Raw genomic sequence first — 19,930 nt, 5'->3', positions numbered from 1 at the left:
CATGCGCACACACAGGGCCTGTGCATGGGAGCACATGTGAGTGTGTGTGAGCAGAGAGCAGCTCTGCACATCACTGGGTTGGGGCTGCGGTCTTGGGGGTGCCCCTATCCCCCCTCCCAGAGCTGGGACTCAGGCCTGGGCTGTCCCTGGGGCTGGGGGACATGCCGGGACCCCACTGAGGGGACTGTCCCCAGTGTCCCCGCTTGCATACAGCTGGCCTGCATTGCCTGTGCCTCAGGGAAGGTCACAGGGAGGCTGAAGCATGCGGGGGAGCCTCAGCCCCTCCCGGGACCCGCCAGCTCTTAACCCTCTCCCTTGGCTCCTCATCCCCAGTGGTGGCAGCAGCTGGAGTGACAGAGACCCCAGCTTGCATCCGCCTGCACCTGCCTGCTTCCCTGGCAGCAGCCTCGGCCCACTCAGTGACAGCATGGATGGCACCAGTGCCACCACCCCGCTTTCACCCACCATCAGAGCAGGGTGGCTGGACAAGAACCCACCACAGGGGTGAGTGATGTACTGGGGTCCCTGTGTGACATGTAAGGGTGATTGTCTCCTCCTTTTCCCACCTGTAATTCCTGCTCATGGGGATGTACTTTTGCTTTGGTGAAAATCCATTGCTAGGCATTCCTTCCACTCCCTTCTAACCTGTGATTTAGATTAGAACCACCAATTTTTCATGGAAGAGCCTTTCTCAGAGCAGGTGCCACCAGTGGTTGTACTGACTTGGCCGAGTAGGAGGGGAGGCTGCAGCTCGAGCTTCCTCCTCCTGCATCACTGGGAAAACAGCTGCCTTTCCTCTGGGGGAGCCCTGGAATAGCGGTGACCACAAGAGAAACTGTCAGGGATGAGATGGGGTGTCTGGGCTGACCCATGCTTTTGGGATCCCTGGGTTTGCTGCAGGAGGAGGTGGTGATGGCCCCTATCCCATGGGATGGCAGCCCCCAATCCTGGGCTCATGGTGGAAAGTCAGGGTGGTGCACGAGTAAAACAGGGGAAGTGCTGGGCTTGTGTCGTGTGCTCCAGGGTGAGTGAGCTAGGGAGTCATAGGGAGCCCGGTGAACCCAGTGAGCACAATCAGCACAGTGTGCACAGGGAGCCCACTCAAAGAGCCCCTGCACTACCTGGGAGGCAATGATCAAGCAGGAGATGTGATGGATATTTGGGGGCTACTTAATCTGGGCTCCGAGGAAGCCCCAAGGTAGCAGTTCCACCGAGGAGGAGCAGAAAGCTCAGCTCTGTTGAGCAGCCGCGCTGCTGGGGAAGTGAGAGCAGCTGGAAGGTCCCTGGGAAGCTGCTCCAGCAAACCTTGCCTGAGTAAACAAGCCCTTGAGCAACCACTGTGTCCCTGCCACCGCACCAGGCCCCAGTCCCACCAGCAAGGGGGACCTGGGGGTTCAGCGCTGGTAGGGGGCTGCATGGCAGGGCTTGCTGGAGCTGTGTTGGAAAGGGCTTGGCTTCTCCTGCAGCCAGGGATGGGCTGGAGAGTGTCCTGCCTTTCCCTGTGGTGCGTGGTTGGTCTGCATGCTCAGCTGGGGAGGGCAAAGGGGTCTCTGGTGGGCTCTCTTCCAGTCCCAGGGTCCTGCCTCTCATCCGTATCCCCATCCTGATAGAGATGCACAGCTTCTCCCTCTGCTCAGGTGCCAATGATCCTGCCTGGAATGTGCCTCCACATCCTGGAATGTGGATTGAACCCTGCCTGGTTGTTAGGGGCAGCCCTTGTTCTCAGCTCCATGTTTTAATTGGTGCCTGGAGGAAAGCATGAAGTCCCCATTGCTGTCCCCAACAGCAACATGAGGGCACAGGATCAATGGCTGGGGACTTCAAGGGCTGGCCGGGACAGGCCTCTCATCACTGTGCAGGATAGAGGACTGGGGACATAGCACAGGAAGTAGGGCTGGGGACATGGCACAGGATGGAGGGTTGGGGACATCGAGGGCTGGGGCCACAGGGCAGGATCAATGGTGAGGTAGCCCCAGGCTTTTGGCAACTGGGGTGTGAACACGCAAGCACAATCATCCTGAGTTCAAGGACATCCCCTCCAACGGGTCCCTCCGGTCCCCTCCCAGGTCCTACATCTACCAGAAACGCTGGGTGAAGCTTGACGCTGATTACCTCCGCTATTTTGACAGTGAAAAGGTGGGTGGAGAAGATGGATCTGGGGGTTTGGGATGAGAAGGTGGCAGAGGAGCTGCCCCAGCAGGACCACCTCCCTCTGGGGATCCCAAGTGGGAGACGTGGCTGTGCCAGGGAGCAGCCATGGCTGGGTGCTGGGGGTGAGACGTGGGAGGCTCAGAGCCTCCTGGACATGGGAGTTGGAGCATTGGGAACCCGAGGCCACAGCCATGAGCAGCATGTCTCCCCACTCCCTGACCCAGGATACCTACTCCAAGCGGCTCATTCCCGTCTCCTCCATCTCCCGCGTCGGCAGCGTCGGGGACCAGAAATTTGAGGTTGTCACCAACAACCGCAACTTTGTGTTCCGGGCTGAGAATGATGGTGAGTGACAGGGGTCCCTGTTCCCCAGCTGCTCTCCCTTCTCAGCCCACGGGATGAGTCCCATTGGCTCCTGGGCCCAGGCTGATCCTAACGCATCTTGCCTCTGGCCCCACAGCAGACCGCAACGAGTGGATACAAACCCTGCAGCAGATTGCAGAGGAGCGGAAGAGCAAAGCTCCAGAGAAGACATTGATGTCCTCAGCCACTGACAGTGCCACTGAGCTAACCAATAAGAGTGGCTTCCTGGAGCTGCGGGGCTTTAAGCACAAGCTCTTTGTGGTGGTGGCTGGAGACAAAGTGTTCCTTTACAAGAATGCAGAGGTTGGTAGCTGGGGGAGCTGTGGCACTACGGGAGACCCTGATGCTATTTCAAGGGGGACCTGTTCCCTTTGCACTCCCAGCCTGAGCAGAGCAGCAGTGAGCCAGGACACCCAGGCCAGCCACCCCTCAAATGGGGACAGCACAGAAGCCACGGAGTGCTGACCTCTGAGGTGCAGCCCTCCCTCTCTGCTGGCTCTGAGTCTTGGGCTCTCCCAGGAGTATCACACCCACTGTAGCTGCTCCAGAGTCTGCAGTGCCCTAAGTACCCTCAGGATGAGAGCTGGGCGGGGAAGGGACACAGCTACCCCACCTCCCAGGCATTGGATCCCATCATCCATCCCCCTTCATCCCTTGCCCACCCTCCCCCACCAGGACTATCGGCTGGGGATTGGCATCACCTACATAGAGATGAATGTGGGGAACGTCAAGGAGGTGGATCGCCGGGGCTTTGACCTCACCACACCATACAGGATCTTCAGGTGAGCCCAGGGTGACGAGGGGGTGCTGAGGGTGCTGCCCACCCCGAGCCAGGGTGTATCTCACCCCCATCCCTGCTGGCAGCTTCTCTGCTGACTCAGAGCAGGAGAAGGAGGAATGGGTGGAGGCCATGCAGCAGTCCATCGCTGAGGCACTCTCCAACTCTGAGGTGGCCGAGAGGATCTGGGCAGTGGAGTCCAACCGCTTCTGTGCCGACTGTGGCTCCTCCAAACCCGACTGGGCCTCCATCAACCTCTGTGTCGTCATCTGCAAGAGATGTGCAGGTACCCGTATCTGGAGGGGCACAAATGGGAATCCTTGGGGACTCCCAGACCTTTCCCACCCCAAAATGGGTCCCTAATGGCTCATCTCACTGGCAGGGGAACACCGGGGATTGGGGCCTGGCATCACCAAAGTCCGGAGCCTGAAGATGGACAGGAAGGTGTGGACTGAGGAGCTGATCGAGGTATTGGCACAGACCAGTCCCAAAAAGCCCTTTTTGGGGATGACACCCTGTTCCCTCTCTATGGCAGAGCTGCTGGCTGTGGGCTGGGGGGTCCTGGAGCACAGCAGGGCTCTTCCAGGCTGATTCCAGCCCCTTGGGGGGACACCACGGTGTGGCTTGGCTGGGGAGAGGATCCCCAGCAGCCTTTCATTCTGTCTCTGTGGACCCCTGGCACCCAATTCAGCATGCCGGTGAGGACAAGCGGCACTTATGTGCCCCCGCCACAGACAGATGGTGTCTTTTTGTCCATGGGGACATGGCTGTGGAGCGGCCGGAGTGGCTGTGGGGCCATGGCTGCGGGATTGGCGTGGGGCCGAGGGCAGAGCGGTATGGCCGCCGGCGCGGAGGAATGTGAGGGCGCAGCCAGGGCCGGGATGGGTGGGCGGGGGGAGCTGGGATTCATTTCAAGATCTAACCTGGCAGCCATTTCCCGCCGGCAGAGCCTGGCTGGCTCCGTTCTTCCCATCCATCCTGCTCAGATCCTGCATTCCTGCTTGGCGTCCCACCCGCGCAGCCCCCGCCTCCGGCACTGCCTGCTCCCCGAGCTCCCAAACGCTTCCAGCTGCTGCCTGCGGCTGCTCCCTTTCCCCTCCCCCATCTGGGAACGCTGCCTGAAACCACCCCAGCATCCCTAGGGCCCCGGCTCGCACCGCCCCTCCTCGACCTTCGTATGCACCCCTTCCACCCCTAAGAATTTCGGGGTGCTGGCAGCGTCTCCCGTGGGTGTTGAGGTGATGTGGGTCTCCCTGAGATAGGGCTAAACCTCTTAATGGCATTGTTCAGTGGGGGTAGTGGGGTGGTAAGAGGCCACCAAAAGCACTTTGAATCTGTCCCCATGGATGCTGAGCACCACCCCACCTCCCACAGCTGGGTGCTGCTTTCCAGATGTGATTTTTCGGGGCAGGAAGGGGAATTGGCAGCCGTGGGGGCTGTCAGAAGCTGCGTGCCTGGAGTGGGTGGGTGCACCTGCACCCTGCCCACTCACACTCCCCACTCCCCCTACACCACCCATGCTCTTCCTGCACCCCACTGCTCTCCTGGGCAGGACCCTGCCCCCAGCAAAGCCCTCCTACATGCCCCAGCAGTATTGTCACATTGGCCTCTCCTTGTCCTTGTCCCCACAGCTCTTCCAGCAGTTTGGCAACATGATGGCCAACCAGTTTTGGGCTGCAAATGTGCCTCCCAGTGAGGCCATTGGCCCCACCAGCGGCAGCCAGGAGAGGAGGCGCTTCCTCATCGCCAAATACCGGGAGGGCAAGTACCGCCACTACCACCCACTCTTCGGCAACCAGGAGGAGCTTGACAGGGTCAGTGGCCCCCAGGGATGAGCACCCACTTGGGAGTTCTGCCTGGGCGCAAAGTGATGCTGAGCTAGGGTTCTGAGGCTCTTTTGGGAGTGCCCACCATCCCTCCCTGCCTGTATTTCTGCCTATATCCCCCTAGCCCCCATTGCACATCCTATGTCCTCACTGTGCACCTCAAGACAAAGCCTGGGGTCTCCAGGAGGGATGAGCCAGCTGTGGGGACAGGGTAATGTCTCTGTGATGGGGCATAACCAGCTTCATGTCCAGGCTGGAGAGCCTTGTCCAAGACAGGATCTGCCTACCACAGCCAGGCAACCTCTTCCTGGCTTGGAAATTGTTTGGGGTCCAACTCGGCTGGATGGGGCTTAGGGGAGCTGGTGCTGGGGGCACACTCCAGTTGAGGCAGCTTGAAATCCCTCCCCAGGAGTACCTGGCCAGCAGCCCCGATCACCAGCCATGGCACGAATTCCCTGTGCTGGCTGCTGGCAGGGTGCCAAACTAGAGCGTCACACAGGGAATGTCACACAGGGAATGCTATCCTGGCGCTCTGACTGCCAGCCTTCGCCTCCCACTCTGCCATGGCTTTGCCCCTGCCAGGGCTTCTCCAGTGTTTGCACAAGCGGTGGGGGTACACGGGGGGCCCAGCCGGCCAAGGGAATTCGCATGTGGGCTTGTTTGTTTTCCTACTCTGGCTCGGCCGGCCCGCCCCGTTGCCGTATGACTTCACCCCGGCTCCTTAAGGGAGGGATTCGCAGCCGGCTCCAAACTTTTTCTCTCAGTTTGAGCCTCCTTTGTTCTGACCAGGCGGCTGGGAGGCGGCCGGGAGGCAGCCGGGAGTCCGGCAGCTCACTGCGCTCACCCGGATCCTTTTGCTGGGGGTCTCCTTCTCCTCCTCGGTGGGAGCCTTCAGCTTCACCGCTGTCTTCCTGGCTCTGCTGCAGGCTCTGTGTGCGGCCGTCACCACCAGTGATCTGGCAGAGACGCAGGCTCTGCTCTTCTGTGGGGCATCGGTGACCTGTGACACCGGGGACCCCCAGTGCCCAACACCCCTGGCCCTGGCTGAGAGGAGTGGGCAGCGGCTGCAGATGGAGTTCCTGCTCCAGAACAAAACCTCAGGTAAGGGCGGACCTCCTTGAAGCTCCGCCATGGGCTCACACCCACTAACAACATTCCTGGAGTTGCCGCTGGGGTATTCTGGGGGACACAGCTGCGTTTTGAGCTGATCCCAGCTCTGTGTCCTGCCCAGCAGCTTCCTGGCAGGAGTCTCTCCATCTGCTGGCACTCTTGAGAGTCTGTGCACCCCGCGAGAGGGAAGAGAGGCTTTGGGGAACCCCCTGCGCCCCTGGGGGCTCAATTCCAGCTGGAAGCACAGATCTGGAGCCCAGCTGGGGATGCAGGCTGGTGTTGCAGGCACCAGAAGGGACAGGAGAGAGTATTCCCACACCATCCTGGCATGCTAGGGGCATTCCAGGCAGCTTCAAGGGACATCCCCCTGTCAGATGGGCATCTCCCACCTCTGGCATGCCCCTGGGGTGGGAGGGCTGACCCCCTAATGACCTGTCCCATTCTGCTGGATGTGCCCTGCCCTTGAGCTCGACTCCAGGAGGGCTGATGGCTCCCACGGGATCTGCACCCTAATGCAAGGTGAACCTCTGACTTTGGACAGGTGGGCAGGAACACTTGGGCAGGTGGAACAGAGGTGTAGGGGGCCGGCCAGTGCCTGCCAGAGCTGTCACATTGCCTTGGCAGCCAAGTCTGTCCTGCAGAAGTTGGAATTTGCCCAGGTCTGGGGCTGGCCCAGCTCTTCCTGATGTGTCATCACTAAAGGTGTCTGGGAGAGCTGTGAGGCCTCCCAGCCACCCCAGTGAGCCAGAGGAATCCAAAGCTCGGGCTCATACTGCTGGTGCCAGCAATCTCCAGTGTCCTGGGATTGCTGGGGTGCATGAACCCAGCACTACATGAAGCAGGGCTGAACTGAGGGAGCAGGAATCTGCCTCATCCTGGATTCCCCATCTGTAGAGCTCCAGGCACCCTACACTCTGATCTGGGTGTGATTTAGGAGTGTCCCTGCATCCTGTCTCAGCTTGATCCCAGAGGGAGTGGGGGTTGCCTCTTGCTGGCAAGGTAGGGAAACTGAGGCAGGGGACATGACTGTGATCAGATCAGGAGGCTGTGACAGAGCCCTGTGCTGTTATTTCAGCTGCAGGACTGTGATGCTCTGCCCTGCACCTCCTGCAGAGCAGCAGGGACCTGGGACAGCCTGGGAGGACCTCAGTGGTGGGGGAGCTTGGTCCCCAACTCCCCACATTGTTCCCATCCTGTCCCAGCTCAGTGCTTAGGGAGGGGTTTTGGGAAGGGCTCAGGATGTGGGATGACTCCCACGCAGCCCTGGATTTGGGGACCAGCACTGCTCCTTGCACCCCACCTGTGCTGTGGTGGGAGCTCGGGGTGCAGCCTGTGGGATGCTCCTTGTGCTGAAATGGGGGAAACCCAGCTGCCTCGTGGGGCTGGGGGAGGAGGGCAGCTCCCCATGACAGACTGGTCTCCCTGCTTGCAGAGCTGCCACGCCTGGAGATGGTGGGCAGTGAGGAGAAGCCCTACTCTGTGCACCTGCCCTCCATTACCCACAATGGCTTCCTCTACAAGACTCCCTCCATGGCTAAGCCCATCAGTGAGCGGAAGGGCCTGGAAGGTACATGTGTGAGACAAGGGAAAAGGGAGCTGGGAGATTCAGAGCAATTCCCCTGAGAGGGGAAATTGCACCCTCCACTGTTCTCTCAGGCAGAGAGAAGGGGTGGGGAAGTACAGCATCACCTGGTGGCCTGGTTTGGTGGGGGGTCACATCAGATGGGCACCCAGTGGGTGCTGCTGGAGTGCTCAGGCTGGTTTGGTGGGTGCTGTGGGGTGGGCCAGAGCTCAGGGGGGCTGCTCAGTGCTCTCCTGTGCCATGCAGAGTTCAGCCGGCGGTGGTGCACGCTGCAGGATGGTGTGCTCAGCTACTATGAGAACGACCGCAACGCTGTGCCCAATGGTGAGATCAGGGTGGAGGAAATCGTGTGCCTGGTGAACAACCCACTCCATGCCCATGGGTAAGGCTGCACTCCCCTGGAGCACCTCTGCTCCTGCAGGGCCTGGCACAGCTTCCACAGTGGCATCCACAAGGGGTGGCAGGAGGGGACTGTAGTCCCCAATCCCACCAATGGCCCCTGAACCAGTGGCTTTGCAAGGATTCTGTATAAATAATTTGCAGCCCCTTTGGAGCATGTTTCCAACCCTTTAGTAAGACCTTTGCAACCTCGTTGTAGCTGCTTTGTAGTCCCTCTGGAACCCTGGTCCAACTCCTTTGTAACCATTTTGTGGCCCCTGTGCAGTCCCTGTATCCCCTGTTGGAATGTGTCTGGCAGCACTGGGATGCTGGAGTGCCCACGGCCATGGTGAGGGGATCCCACATTAGATCAGCCATTGTCAGAGCCATCAGCCGCCATGCAGCAGGATGCTTCCACCCCTGGAACACCCCTATCACCCACCCAGCTCTATCCCACCCCTGTGGGCACCCAGGCTCCCTTTTTCCTCCCTCCTGAAGGATCGAGAGCACGTTTGAGGTGTATACCGAGGCAGATCGACTCTATCTCTTTGGGGTGGAGAGCCCTGACGCTGCTCGAGAATGGCTCAAGTCTATTGCCAAGGTGGGATGCAGGGGCCTGGGGTGGTCCTGGGTGCTGGTGGCGACTGGACACAGTGGTGCTGATGGATTCCTCTCCTCCCTGGCTCAGTCATTTGTCCACCCCCGCGCTGAGGAGCTGCTGGCACTGGACTTTGAGCGGCTTGGCCGACTGCATTACAAGGGGGGTCTCACCCTGGAGCATGCCCAGGAGGGCTGGTTTGCCCTGGTCGGCTCCATGCTCCATGTCTGCTCTGAGGATGGCCATCGGCAGGAGCCTCTCCAGCTGCGCAAGCTGCAGGAGCTCTGTGAGCACCCCTGCCCTGCTGGCAGGACCCCCTGGCTGGGAGGGAGGGTGTGTCCCCCAAATCCTGCTCTAGGGTGCACCTAGCTTTTTGGTGGGAGTCTGGTGGTTATTGCTCCTATGGAGTGTTCCTTGAATGAGAGGAAATGCAGCTGCTATTTTTCCTCTTCATCCTCTTCCCCCTCTCCATCGTCTTCCCCATCCCTGCTTGTCAGGAGCTGAACCTGTTGGCAGAGCCTCCCACAGCATGTGGGTCTAGTGGAACTGGGGCACTGCATATTCCCATAGGTAATGGGCTCCCTGCCTTCCTTTCCAGCCATCCAGGGGGACCATGAAGTTCTTGTGCTGGTGGAGAGGCGGAGGTAAGAGGGTGGGGGAGAGGGAGGCCCCCCCAGCCAAAAACCCCTCCTTGTTCTGGAGTGTCTTTGCCCTCCTTGCCATGGCTCTAGACCCCCAAAATTGAGTTGGGATCACCTGCAGGCCCCCAGGGCCAGCCTTCCTGGGGGTTGCAGACATGCAGTGGGGTGTGGGGGAACACCTAGCCCCCTGCTGAGCCCAGGCATACTGGCAGGACACTGTACATCCAAGGGGAGCGGAAGCTAGATTTCCTGGGCTGGGTCCACGCCATCCAGAAGGCTGCAGGCAGCTCGGGAGACACCTTGTCGGAGCAGCAGCTGACAGAGTCGGACGTCCCACTGCTAGTGGACCGCTGCATTGACTACATCACCCAGTGCGGTATGGGTCAAGTCCTGGGATGCTGGTGGGGACCAGAGCGTGGCATTTGGGTCACCCCACTGGTGTGGCGTGGCAGGCTGAGAACCCGATGTGCTTGTGGTACATGTTTCCCTCCCTCCCTGAACATCTGCTTCAGCTGTGTGGGAGGGCTCCATCTGCAGCAGGGCTTTGGCTCCAGTCACAGGAACACCTGTGGGATGGTATACTCTGTGGCACCTTGCAGTGTTTGATGGGGAGCTGGTGGGCCAGGAGTGGGGTCTGTCTCCTGCAGAAGGGGTCTCATCCCCACTGGCTCCATCTCAGGGCTGACGTCTGAGGGAATCTACCGCAAGAGTGGGCAGAACTCCAAGACCACCAGCCTTCTGGAGGTGCTGCAGCGGGATGCGCGCCGCGTCCGCCTGAAAGAGGGCGAGCACCAGGTGGACGATGTGGCCAACACCCTCAAACGCTTCTTCCGTGACCTTGGGGATGGGCTGTTCACTCGGCGGTGGGCCCCAGACTGGCTGTGGGCCACAGGTGAGCTCTGGGGGCTGCTTGGAGATGGCAGGAGGAGGGGCGTGGGCTGCCCAGTTCTGTGCAGCCTATTTGTCCACTTCATGGGTTGGAGAAACATATCTGGGCTCCACATGTTCGCCTGTGCTGGGGTCTCAAGTGGTGGGTGGAGAGTGGAGTGTGTTCACGCTGCCCCTGTGCAGACTTGTGCTCTGGCAAGGGTGGGGCTGAGCCGGGGGAGACAGCTAGATCCCGCTGCCCTTCCCTTCTGGATCCGGTCACTGGGGATGGATGTACCCAGCAGAACACCCAACAGACACAGGCTATGGCCCCATGGAGCTGGGATGCTCTGGCTTCAGAGAGCTGGGATGCTCTAGCCTTGTGATGCTCCAGCCCTGTGGAGCTGGGATGCTCTGGCCCCATGATGCTGGGATGCTCCGGCCCCATGATGCTGGGATGCTCCAGTCCCATTGTGCTGAGATACTCTGTTCCCATGAATCTGGGGAGATCTAGCCCTGCAGAGCTAGGGTGCTATGGCCTCATGGAGCTGGGGTGCCCTGGCCTCACAGGTCTGGGATGCTCCAGCCCCATAAAGCAGGTGTGCTCTTGCCCCATGGACCTGGGATTCTCCATCCCTAGGATGCTCTGGCACCTTGGAACTGGCAGGTTCCAGCCCCATGGACCTGAGATGCTCTTTTCCCATTGAGCTAGGATATTCCAGTCCCATGGAGCTGGGTTACCCTGGTCCCATAATTCTGGGATGCTTCAGCCCTGGCACGCTCCAGCTCTGCAGACCTGGGATGCTCTCTGGCCTCATGGATTTGGGATGCTCTATCTCCACGGTGGGACAGGAGAGGGGAAGTGGAGTGTGCAGAGGGAATGGTGTGGCCCTGAGCCTTAATCTCCACTTTGTGCTCCTCCATGTTCTTTCTCTCCCTCTGGCAGCGCTGGAGGATGAGGAGGCAAAGGTTGGCAAGTACCGGCAGCTCCTGGCTGCCCTCCCACCAGTGAACCGGGCCACGCTGAAGGCACTCATCAATCACCTCTTCCGGTATGGCATCCACCCGCTGGGCACTGACCTCTCCACTGTGGGGTCCTGGGGGGCTCTGGGATGTGGGGAAGCCCTCATCCTTTGGCTCATGTCCCCAGCAAGGAAAGGAGAGGAGTTTGGGGTCAAGCTGTGCCTGATGCCAAGCATCATGTCCTGTGTGGGGGTTGAAGGAGGGGTCCCGGGGGGGCTGTGGGGCAGGAATTTTAACAGAGTTCCCCACAGGGTCCAGTGCTTCTCTGGAGAGAACCAGATGAACACACACAACCTGGCCATTGTCTTTGGGCCCACACTCTTCCAGACGGATGGGAAGGACTACAAGGCAGGACGTGTGGTGGAGGACCTCATCAGCCACTATGTGGAGATCTTTAATGTAGGTTCACCCCTGGGTCGCAGCATGTGGGCATTCACAGGGAATGCAGAGGTGGAAGGAGGAGGAAGTCGGGTCTGCTCTGTCTGCAGGCTTCTTGCTTTGGACACAAGGGGAGAGAGGACCATACCTTTTCAAACCCTGGAAACCTGAAGCCTGGAGCCACGATGGTCTGGCCAGCCCTGATGGCTTCTCTTCCCTGGCAGGTCAATGACCAAGAGATGAAGAAGCAGCAGGACGAAATCACAGCCATCATGAAGATGCGGGAAGCATCATCCAGTGGAACACAGGTGGGTTCTGGACATGCAGACCTCTTCTCCTGGGGCCCCCCGTGTCTACTGTATCATCTCCTGGACATTCCCTGGGCAGGGGATGTCCACACTGGTGGGGGGGATTTTGCCCACACATGGGAAGCAGTGGGTCGAAGCACTTTACTGTTGCCCTCCAGCAAGCTGGGGACTTCATCTGCACTGTCTACCTGGAGGAGAAGAAGACAGAGACAGAGCAGCATGTCAAGGTGAGCAGTTGGGCAGAGGGTGAAGAGGGGACAGGGGTCCCCTCGTTGTATGTCCAAGCCTCTGTAGTGGCATGGAGACTCACGCTGAGCTGGCACCTCTGTGGTGTGAGGATGGAAGGGCCCTGGGCACTGACTGATGGAGACTTGCCCCCTGCCTCTCAGATCCCAGCCACGATGACAGCTGAGGAGCTCACCTTCGAGATCCTGGACCGGCGGAAAATTGTTATGAAGGAGAAGGACTACTGGAGCTGCTTCGAAGTGAATGAGAGGGAAGAGGCAGGTTGGTGCAGGGGCATGAGGGTGGTGATGAGGGTGAGAGAGATGGAGATGGGGATGATGTTAGGGACGGAGATGGGGCTGCAGATGGGGATGAAGTTAGAGATGGGAATGAAATGGGGATGAGGATGGAAAAAGTGATGGACAGAGTGATGCAGGTATGGGGATGGAGATGCAGATGGAGATGGGAATGGATATAGGGATGGGTATGAAAAATCTCTCCTTGTGATTGCACCATGGAGCAATCTGGGATTGAGCACAGCTGCTCACCACATCCAGTTCGCACGTGGCCGAGTACTGCAGATGGGCTGGAGTTTGGGCCAGGATGTCCGTCTGTATCCTTTGGAGTTCAAGTGCCTTTGAAGTTTGATGGGGAGAGGTGTCCAGGTTCTCCAGCCACCAAAGGGAGCAGCCCTAAGTTGCCTGTAGGCGGCAGCAAGGGAGAGATCAACAGGAGCAGGATGAGACCCTGGTCCTGCCTGTTGGTGCCTTGAGCTCCTGCTGCCAGTGGGTAGGGGTCAGTCTCTTCTAGGTGACAAGTGACAGGACAAGAGGAAATGGCCTCAAGTTATGCCAGGGGAGGTTTAGGTTGGATATTTGAGAAAATTCCTTCAATGAAAGAGTTGTCCGGCCCTGGCACAGGCTGCCCAGGGCAGTGGTGGAGTCACTGTCCCTGAAGGGATTGACAAGACATCTAGATGTGGCACTTGGGGACATAGTTTAGTGCCAAGACCGAGGCAGACCCTCAGGACACAAGTGTGACACTCTCTGGATGGGAGCTGGCCCAGGGGACACTGCCTGAGACCTGCCTGTGCCCTGACTGACAGAGCGGCCCTTGCATTACTCGGAGAAAGTTCTGCCCATCCTGCACTGCCTGGGGACAGAGAGTTACCTGGTGGTGAAGAAGCAGATGTCCATGGAGAATATGCTCCTCTACCTTGGTGAGAGGCAGGGGCCATGGTCTGGGCAGGGAGAGAAGGAAGGGGATGGGGTGGGGTGGGACGGGATGGGATGGGGATTGGACATGGATGGGGATGTGGAGTGGAGGGGAGGGGATGGAGAAGGGGATGGGAATGGGGAAGAGGGTGGGATAGGCTGGGATGGGATCCGTGCAAGTAGGAACGAGCTCAGTTAGCATGTGACTTGGAGCCCCCTGATACGGTGTCATGGCCAAATGCTGTGCCTGGTGCAGTGGGGAAGCTGGTCCTGCCTGTCCTGCCTGGCCTGGGAGTTGAGGGGCAGTGCCAGGGCTCCGCAGCAGCTGGAGGGCTGCTGTGATGGGGGCGAGGGTCTGGCTGCGCCCTCCTTGGGGGGCCTGACCGGCCCCTGGGGGGCCAGAGCCACTCAGGCATGTGCCTCTAGCCAGCAGAGTGGGTGACTGCAAGCATGGCATGATGAAATTCCGGGAGGAGAGGAACCTGCTGGGGCTTGGGCTGAGCACTGGCTTCCACGATCGCTACTTCATCCTCAACCACTCCTGGCTGCGCCTATACAAGGAAGTGCGGGTGAGCCCTGCCTCCCACCCTGGCCCTTCCCCTTCCCCTGGCCTTCCTTGGCCCTTCCCTGCCCTGCCCTTCCTTGGCCCTTCCCTGCCCTGCCCTTCCTTGACCGGCCCTGCCCTGCCCTGCCCTGCCCTGCCACACTGTGGCTGTGTGGGGATTCCCTGATGACACCGGACCCATGTGGGCTGGCATTGCTCGGGCAGTGCAGGCAGCAATGGGGTTGCCATGGCACAGGCAGTGCAGGCAGCCATGAGCAATGTGAGCAGTTCCGGAGCTGGCCCCAGAAGTGCTGTCACCCAGACCTGGAGCAGATCCCAGAGCTCCTGGTCAGTGGCAGGGCTGAGAGGGGACATGCTGGCATACTGGCTGTGCAGGGACAGCCACTCCCTGCCCCCCCCCGTTCCTGCTCGCCCTGATCTGACACTGCACCCTGGCACATCACCACTCCATCCCTATGCCCTGCCCTTGGGCACAGGGAGGCTGCAGGGAGGGTGCCCCACCTCTGCTTTAACCCCTCTCCTCTGTTGAACAGAGCCTGAGGCAGCGGAGCCCCCCCTTGGAGAGCGTGAGTAGGGAGGGGAACAGGGGGCTTAGCTGGGGTGCAGGGGCTCCCATGCCCTCTGCCCTTACAAGTCTGCCCAGGGTTGACCTCAGATCCAATCCAGGGTCAGTCCCAAATCCAATCCCGCAGCACACATGTGCCAGTCACCGGAACTGTCCCTGGTGCTACCATCTCTCCCCATTAGCCCCCAGCATTGTTTGGCCCCTCTGGCTTGGGGGTCCTGCTGTCTTTCACTCCAGGCAGCCAGAGCTGGGTCTGGGGAAGGGACCATAGAGGATGGGGATGGGCTGAGCTGCTTCCCCATCCCGCGGGCATTGGATCGGGCTCTTGTAAGTCAACACTGCTTGCATGTGAACATGGATGGAGGCATGTGTCCAGTGTGGCACCTGCTTTTGGATCATGGCAAGCCACAGCCAGCACTGGAAGGGTCCTCATGCTGTGCCATGATGGCGGTGGGACATTTTGGAATGTGCTCTGGGTAGAGTGGGTCTGGGTCCATCACTGCCGTGGCCGTGACCATGGCCATGATGCTGAGGAGGGGTATGAGGTGGGATCCCCATGGGGGATGTCTCGTTCCAGGTTCTCGAGACTCTGTCACAATATGCCAGTGTGGGTCCCAGCTCTGAAGGCAACTGGCACTGTCTAGGGGGGACAGGCCACCTGTGTCCCTTTCCTGCTACCTGTGGCCCTTGCCATGGGTGACAGACACATGCTCGGCTCCATGCTGGGCATGCTGGGCTTCACCCTCCTGCCTGTCACCACATCACTACAGCTTTTCCTCCCTGCTGGGGGGTGGACCCTATCCCAGCACTGGTGGGGGGACCATGGTGAGTGGGGACAGGTCTAGCAGCCACCAACCCAGTGCTGGTTCCCTGTTTTCCCAGAGTCACAAGCCGGAGAAGGAGTGGCCTGTCCGAAACCTGAAGGTCTACCTGGGCGTTAAAAAGAAACTTCGACCCCCGACGTGGTGAGCAGCCTGTGGAGCCGAAGGATGAGGATAGGAGTGGAGATGGGGTCAGGGACAAGGACAGGGACAGTTTTGGCTGCCGGACCCGACCCCTGCTGGCCGGGCCTCCTGCCACCAGGTGTCAGAGCAGCTCTGTAGGACGCTGCTGCAGCCTGGTCTAACCAGCAGGGACCGGGCTGTCCCTGGCACTGTCCACAGCCCTGTACTCGGTGCTGCTCCTGCCGTGTCTTTCTCCCCAGCCCTGTTTCTGGCACTGTCCCCGGGGGTGTTTGTGGGGCTGGGGAGATTTGCAGAACTGGGGGAGGGTTTGTGGGGCTGGAGGGGGCAGTTGCAGGGACAATGGGGGGTTTGCAGGGATGGGGGTTGGCAGGGATGAGAGGGGTTTGCTGGGGTGCTTGGCTAGCAGAGGACGGCAGCATGGGCTTTTGGGATTCATGTTTTCACTGTCCTCTTCCAGCTGGGGCTTTACAGTATTCTACGAAAACGAGAAGCACGAGAAGCAGCAATGGTGAGGGAAGGCGACACGGGATACTAAACTTACCCCTGGGACAGATGGACATGTGGCAGCTCTTTGGAGCCTTTGCCATGGCAGGGGGAGATGGGGAATCATAGAAATCTTGAAATGGTTTGGATGGGAAGTGACCTTGAAGATCATCCAGTTGCCCTCCTGACACTGGCAGGGACATCATATGTGTGGGGACAGCCGGGCTGAGCACCCTTGGCCCCATACAGGTTCCCCCTGGGACCTGTGGCTGTCCCCTTCAGTCCCCTGGGGTCTCATGCATAGCAGCAGCTGAGGTCTCTGAAGCAGGCGGGTGTCCCCAGAGTGGGCAGAGGGGACACCCTACTTGCCTCCACCACCTCCTCTGGCTGCTGACACTGTTTCCACAGGTATCTGTGCTGTGACACCCAGGCCGATCTGCGGGAGTGGTTCGCCACCTTCCTCCAGGTGCAGGTAGGGAGTGGGCCAGATGATCACTCCCGTAAAAGTGGGGCACCCCATGGGGGACAGTCCCACAGGGATGCTTAGCCAGCAGAAACCCTTTGGGGTATCCAAGCATCCCTAAACACCAGCACCTCAGAGCAAAAGAGAGGTCCTGGGTTGGGTGAGCCTCCGGTCTCCATCACTGTCCCCTCTGTCTGCAGAATGGGGGTGCCCTGTGGCCCTCGGAGCGTCCCAAGATGCGGGCGGCACGGCCGCAGCAGGATGCCAGGTTGGGTAACATCTCCCTCATCCCGCTGCGGGGCAATGAGAGCGAGATGAGGAACAGTGTGGCTGCTTTTGCTACTGACCCCCTAACTGTGAGTGATCTGGGGGCACTGGTGGTCCTCCATGTGGGGCTGCATCCCCCCTGCATCACATGATAGGGGGTCCCGGTCTCCAAACCTGGGTGGGGGATATCCTGGCTCCCATTCCTGCTTCCATACCTTATGTACTGCATCATCTCCAGTGATGGATCTGGGGGGGCAGGCTGATCCTTTGGGGACTGGCGGGGTCTCCTGTGTCCAGGGGGGTCCCAAACCATGTGATGCAAGAAGAGGGGATGCTGCCATGCTCCTGATTTTTTCCTCTAACAGGCGTGGATTTTCTGTCCTGGTCACAGATCAGCTCCCCATCCTGGTGTCTGTCTGTCTGCAACAGCTGTCCTGCCTGGGGGCTGTCACCCATCGGGTGTCCCCCAACCATGTGGGTGTGGGTGCTGGTGTCTTGCCCAGCCACGGGGCTGGCAGTGGGACAGAGACGATCCCACTGCCTCCAAGCCAGTCGCTTGGGCCTTCGTTGCTGTTATAAACCGGGGGACAGGGCCATGCCAGGGGAATACCCCAGTGGCATCGGTTGGGCATCATCCAATGGGTGCCCAGGGATGCCCCAAGGGCAGAGAGCAGCATCTTTGCTGCCCTGGAACCCCTGCACAGGCTCAGGTTTATAACGGGGGGCAGCCGGAAAGCCTCCAGGGGCTTTGCTGTGGGCTGTGCTTCGCAGTGTGCATGTGGTTGTGTGGTCTGGTACAGGGGACCAGCGCACCAGGGCTCCCAGGGGACAGTGGGTGAGTGTCCCCTGCCACGGGGCCAGCATGGGGAGGGGTGCTGGGACAGCAGTGACCCTGGGGGGACCATGGTTTCTCTTGCTGGGGGTTTTCCCTGTGTCCCCCTGGGTACCATGCTGCCAGTGAAGCCCAGACACAGAGGAGGAGGCTGAGGATGAAAGGTGATCTGTCTGCCCTTTGTCCCCAGCTCCTGCGGAACGTCTGAGCTGGAGAACTGACATGCCAGTGAGTTTCCCCCCTGCCTGCACCCCCTGTCCTGATCTGGTGGCAGTGGGAGCCAATGGCTCTGTCTGTCCTATTGCCATCTTGGCTTGGGGACATGTGCCGTGTCCCCAAAGGTGGAAAGGGGTTGGAAGCGCCTGCTCTGTCTCCTTCACTGACACTTTGCTCTCCACTTGTGCCACAGGTTCATTTCCAAGTGGGGCAGCCCTCGGGGTCCTGCACCAGCCCTGCACCCTGGCACCTGCCAGGGGTCTTGCTGCCTCCGGAGCCTCCACTGGGCCCTCTCACCTTCCACTGCGGGGACCAAGGGCAGCCAGGAGGGGAAATGGCAGCGAGGCCACCCCCCACCCCACCCCAGCAGAGCTGGGCTTGGGAGCCATTGCCAGACAGCCCATGGGGTGTCAGTCTCCTGACTCTGTGCCCCAGCTGCCTTTGGCCACCGCTTCTTTTCCCAGCTCCAGGAGGAGAAGCAGAGCCTGGCTGGGAGCTGCAGTTGAGGGCTTTTACGTTTCCTCTTCCATCCCCTATTTTTAAGTCTTTCTCCTCTAAAATGATAAGGCAGGTGGGAGCTGCCCTTCCTGTGGGATGCCGGACGAGCCCTTCCTATGGGATGCACACCTGGCCCCAGGCACTGGCATCATCATACTCCCATCACTCCTGGGGAAGGGTCCTCTCCATGCCGGGTAGGGCAGGATGACAAGAGCTTGAGTATTCACCCAGAACTGGAAAGTGGGTGCCCCTGATCTTTGTCCTCCATCCATCAGGGTGGAAATGGCAGGAGCAGCCCCTGTGTCCCACTGCCACCTCTTGATGATATTAAAGGTCTTAAGAAACAAAATGGGAGTGTTCAGGTCTCTGCCAGCCACACAGGGTAGGGAGCACTGGGAGCTGGCATCCCGGAAGAGCAGAGGGATGGTCCTGGATGCACCTACTGGGTGGTTACCAGAGAATGGGTACCATGGAGAAGGCTGCCCTTTTGGGGACAGAGCAGTAGCACCCCAGTCCCAACAATTCTCTGCTGGCATTGCTGAGCCTTGCCAGTGCAGCCAGGACACTGTGCCAGTGCTAGAGTTGGGGTCTGCGCTGGACTGCCACTGTGGGTCACCAGGACTGGGTGGGAGCTACCAAGGAACACGTGTGCAGGTGTGTTTCAGGGCCTGGGCCCCTGCAGTGTGAGGCACAATGGGCATTTCAAAGCCAGAGGTTGGGAGTTGTCTCCATGGATCATGGCAGCCATGGGAACTCCCCCCTACAGCCCATGGCTGATGCTGTGCTCTGCTGCTGCATGCCAGTGCTTGTGACCTTGGAACTTGCCATGGAAACCCGTTGAGCTTTACCTCACAGCCATCGTGGCGGGGAACACCCTTGGAGCTCAGCCTGAGTGGCAGAAGGCAGCTGGGCCTCTGCTTTCCTTTGTTTCCAGGGATGTGGGGATACTAACCCCTGCAGATCTGGTGGTGCAGGGGTGATGGGAGGCAGGGATGCTGGTCCTCAGGGATGCAGGGATGGAGGGATTCAGGGGGCTGGGTGTAACTGCAGGGCTGGGAGCATCACTCCCTGCTGAGTTGTCTGCGGCAGCCCTGGATGGGGGTGTCCCACCGCCCCCTCCTCGGGCTGAGCCGCCACAGGGGCTGTTAGTGAGTCATGCGTGGGAGCAGGAGGGCTGTCAATCACCTGCAGGCACTGCCAGCATGCAGGATGGTGGCAACAGTGCTGGCAGTGTCACCTGTAGAGCTGGAAGGTGTGGAGGAGGCACCAAGAGGGAGACAGAGGGGAGGCACCTGTGTCCCCACTGCCCCCTTAAAACAGCACGCCACAAGCCTCAACTACACCAGTGTGTGGCTCAGGCCCCTCGTTGTGTCAGGGTGAGGACCCAAGTGTTGGGGAGAGAGGAAGAACCTTCACCACCCCTGGTTTCATGACCCCTCTCCCATTCTGCTGTGCCAGGCTGCCCCATGGGGCTTCTGGTGCCTAGGACTCTGTGGGCCGGGAGCAGATGCCTGGCACCAAACCTCAGGGATGTGCCAAGAAATAACGTTAGTGCTCAGCTTTTTTAGATACTCATCCATTCACTTATCCATCCATCCATCCATCCATCCATCCATCCATCCATCCATCCATCC

The 19,930-nt window shown here is 59.7% G+C and overlaps 1 protein-coding gene across 11 annotated transcripts in view; it reads left to right on the top strand.

Annotated features, from left to right (window-relative positions):
- ARAP1 (ArfGAP with RhoGAP domain, ankyrin repeat and PH domain 1) overlaps positions 1-18,645 on the top strand; it is a 35,862-nt gene extending 17,217 nt beyond the window's left edge. For 5 of the 11 annotated variants that reach the window (XR_006016609.1, XR_006016610.1, XR_006016611.1 and 2 more), the window contains 29 exons: positions 334-504; positions 2,067-2,136; positions 2,376-2,496; positions 2,612-2,817; positions 3,190-3,296; positions 3,379-3,578; positions 3,675-3,760; positions 4,924-5,106; positions 6,045-6,219; positions 7,661-7,795; positions 8,057-8,192; positions 8,687-8,789; positions 8,877-9,072; positions 9,385-9,430; positions 9,640-9,803; positions 10,107-10,319; positions 11,241-11,346; positions 11,569-11,716; positions 11,920-12,003; positions 12,162-12,230; positions 12,393-12,510; positions 13,334-13,447; positions 13,869-14,011; positions 14,541-14,573; positions 15,455-15,537; positions 15,995-16,045; positions 16,429-16,492; positions 16,684-17,810; positions 17,992-18,645. Coding sequence is in view for 4 of the 11 variants with exons in the window: in XM_042031445.1 (XP_041887379.1) it covers positions 334-504; positions 2,067-2,136; positions 2,376-2,496; positions 2,612-2,817; positions 3,190-3,296; positions 3,379-3,578; positions 3,675-3,760; positions 4,924-5,106; positions 6,045-6,219; positions 7,661-7,795; positions 8,057-8,192; positions 8,687-8,789; positions 8,877-9,072; positions 9,385-9,430; positions 9,640-9,803; positions 10,107-10,319; positions 11,241-11,346; positions 11,569-11,716; positions 11,920-12,003; positions 12,162-12,230; positions 12,393-12,510; positions 13,334-13,447; positions 13,869-14,011; positions 14,541-14,573; positions 15,455-15,537; positions 15,995-16,045; positions 16,429-16,492; positions 16,684-16,839; positions 17,773-17,790 (3,499 nt within the window). In the remaining 7 variants the exon portion in view is untranslated. The remainder of the gene's footprint in view (positions 1-333; positions 505-2,066; positions 2,137-2,375; positions 2,497-2,611; positions 2,818-3,189; positions 3,297-3,378; positions 3,579-3,674; positions 3,761-4,923; positions 5,107-6,044; positions 6,220-7,660; positions 7,796-8,056; positions 8,193-8,686; positions 8,790-8,876; positions 9,073-9,384; positions 9,431-9,639; positions 9,804-10,106; positions 10,320-11,240; positions 11,347-11,568; positions 11,717-11,919; positions 12,004-12,161; positions 12,231-12,392; positions 12,511-13,333; positions 13,448-13,868; positions 14,012-14,540; positions 14,574-15,454; positions 15,538-15,994; positions 16,046-16,428; positions 16,493-16,683; positions 17,811-17,991) is intronic. The other 6 variants (XR_006016612.1, XM_042031448.1, XM_042031445.1 and 3 more) reach the window with 6 other exon arrangements.
- Positions 18,646-19,930: the final 1,285 nt, after the last annotated feature.

This window comes from Corvus kubaryi, unplaced genomic scaffold (genome assembly GCF_017639235.1).
Source record: "Corvus kubaryi isolate FWS band 111438036 unplaced genomic scaffold, C.kubaryi_AGA036_p1.0 37341, whole genome shotgun sequence".
NCBI lineage: Eukaryota > Metazoa > Chordata > Aves > Passeriformes > Corvidae > Corvus > Corvus kubaryi.
The sequence above is the reverse complement of the archived record's forward strand: the minus strand, read 5'-3'. Positions and strand labels throughout refer to the sequence as shown.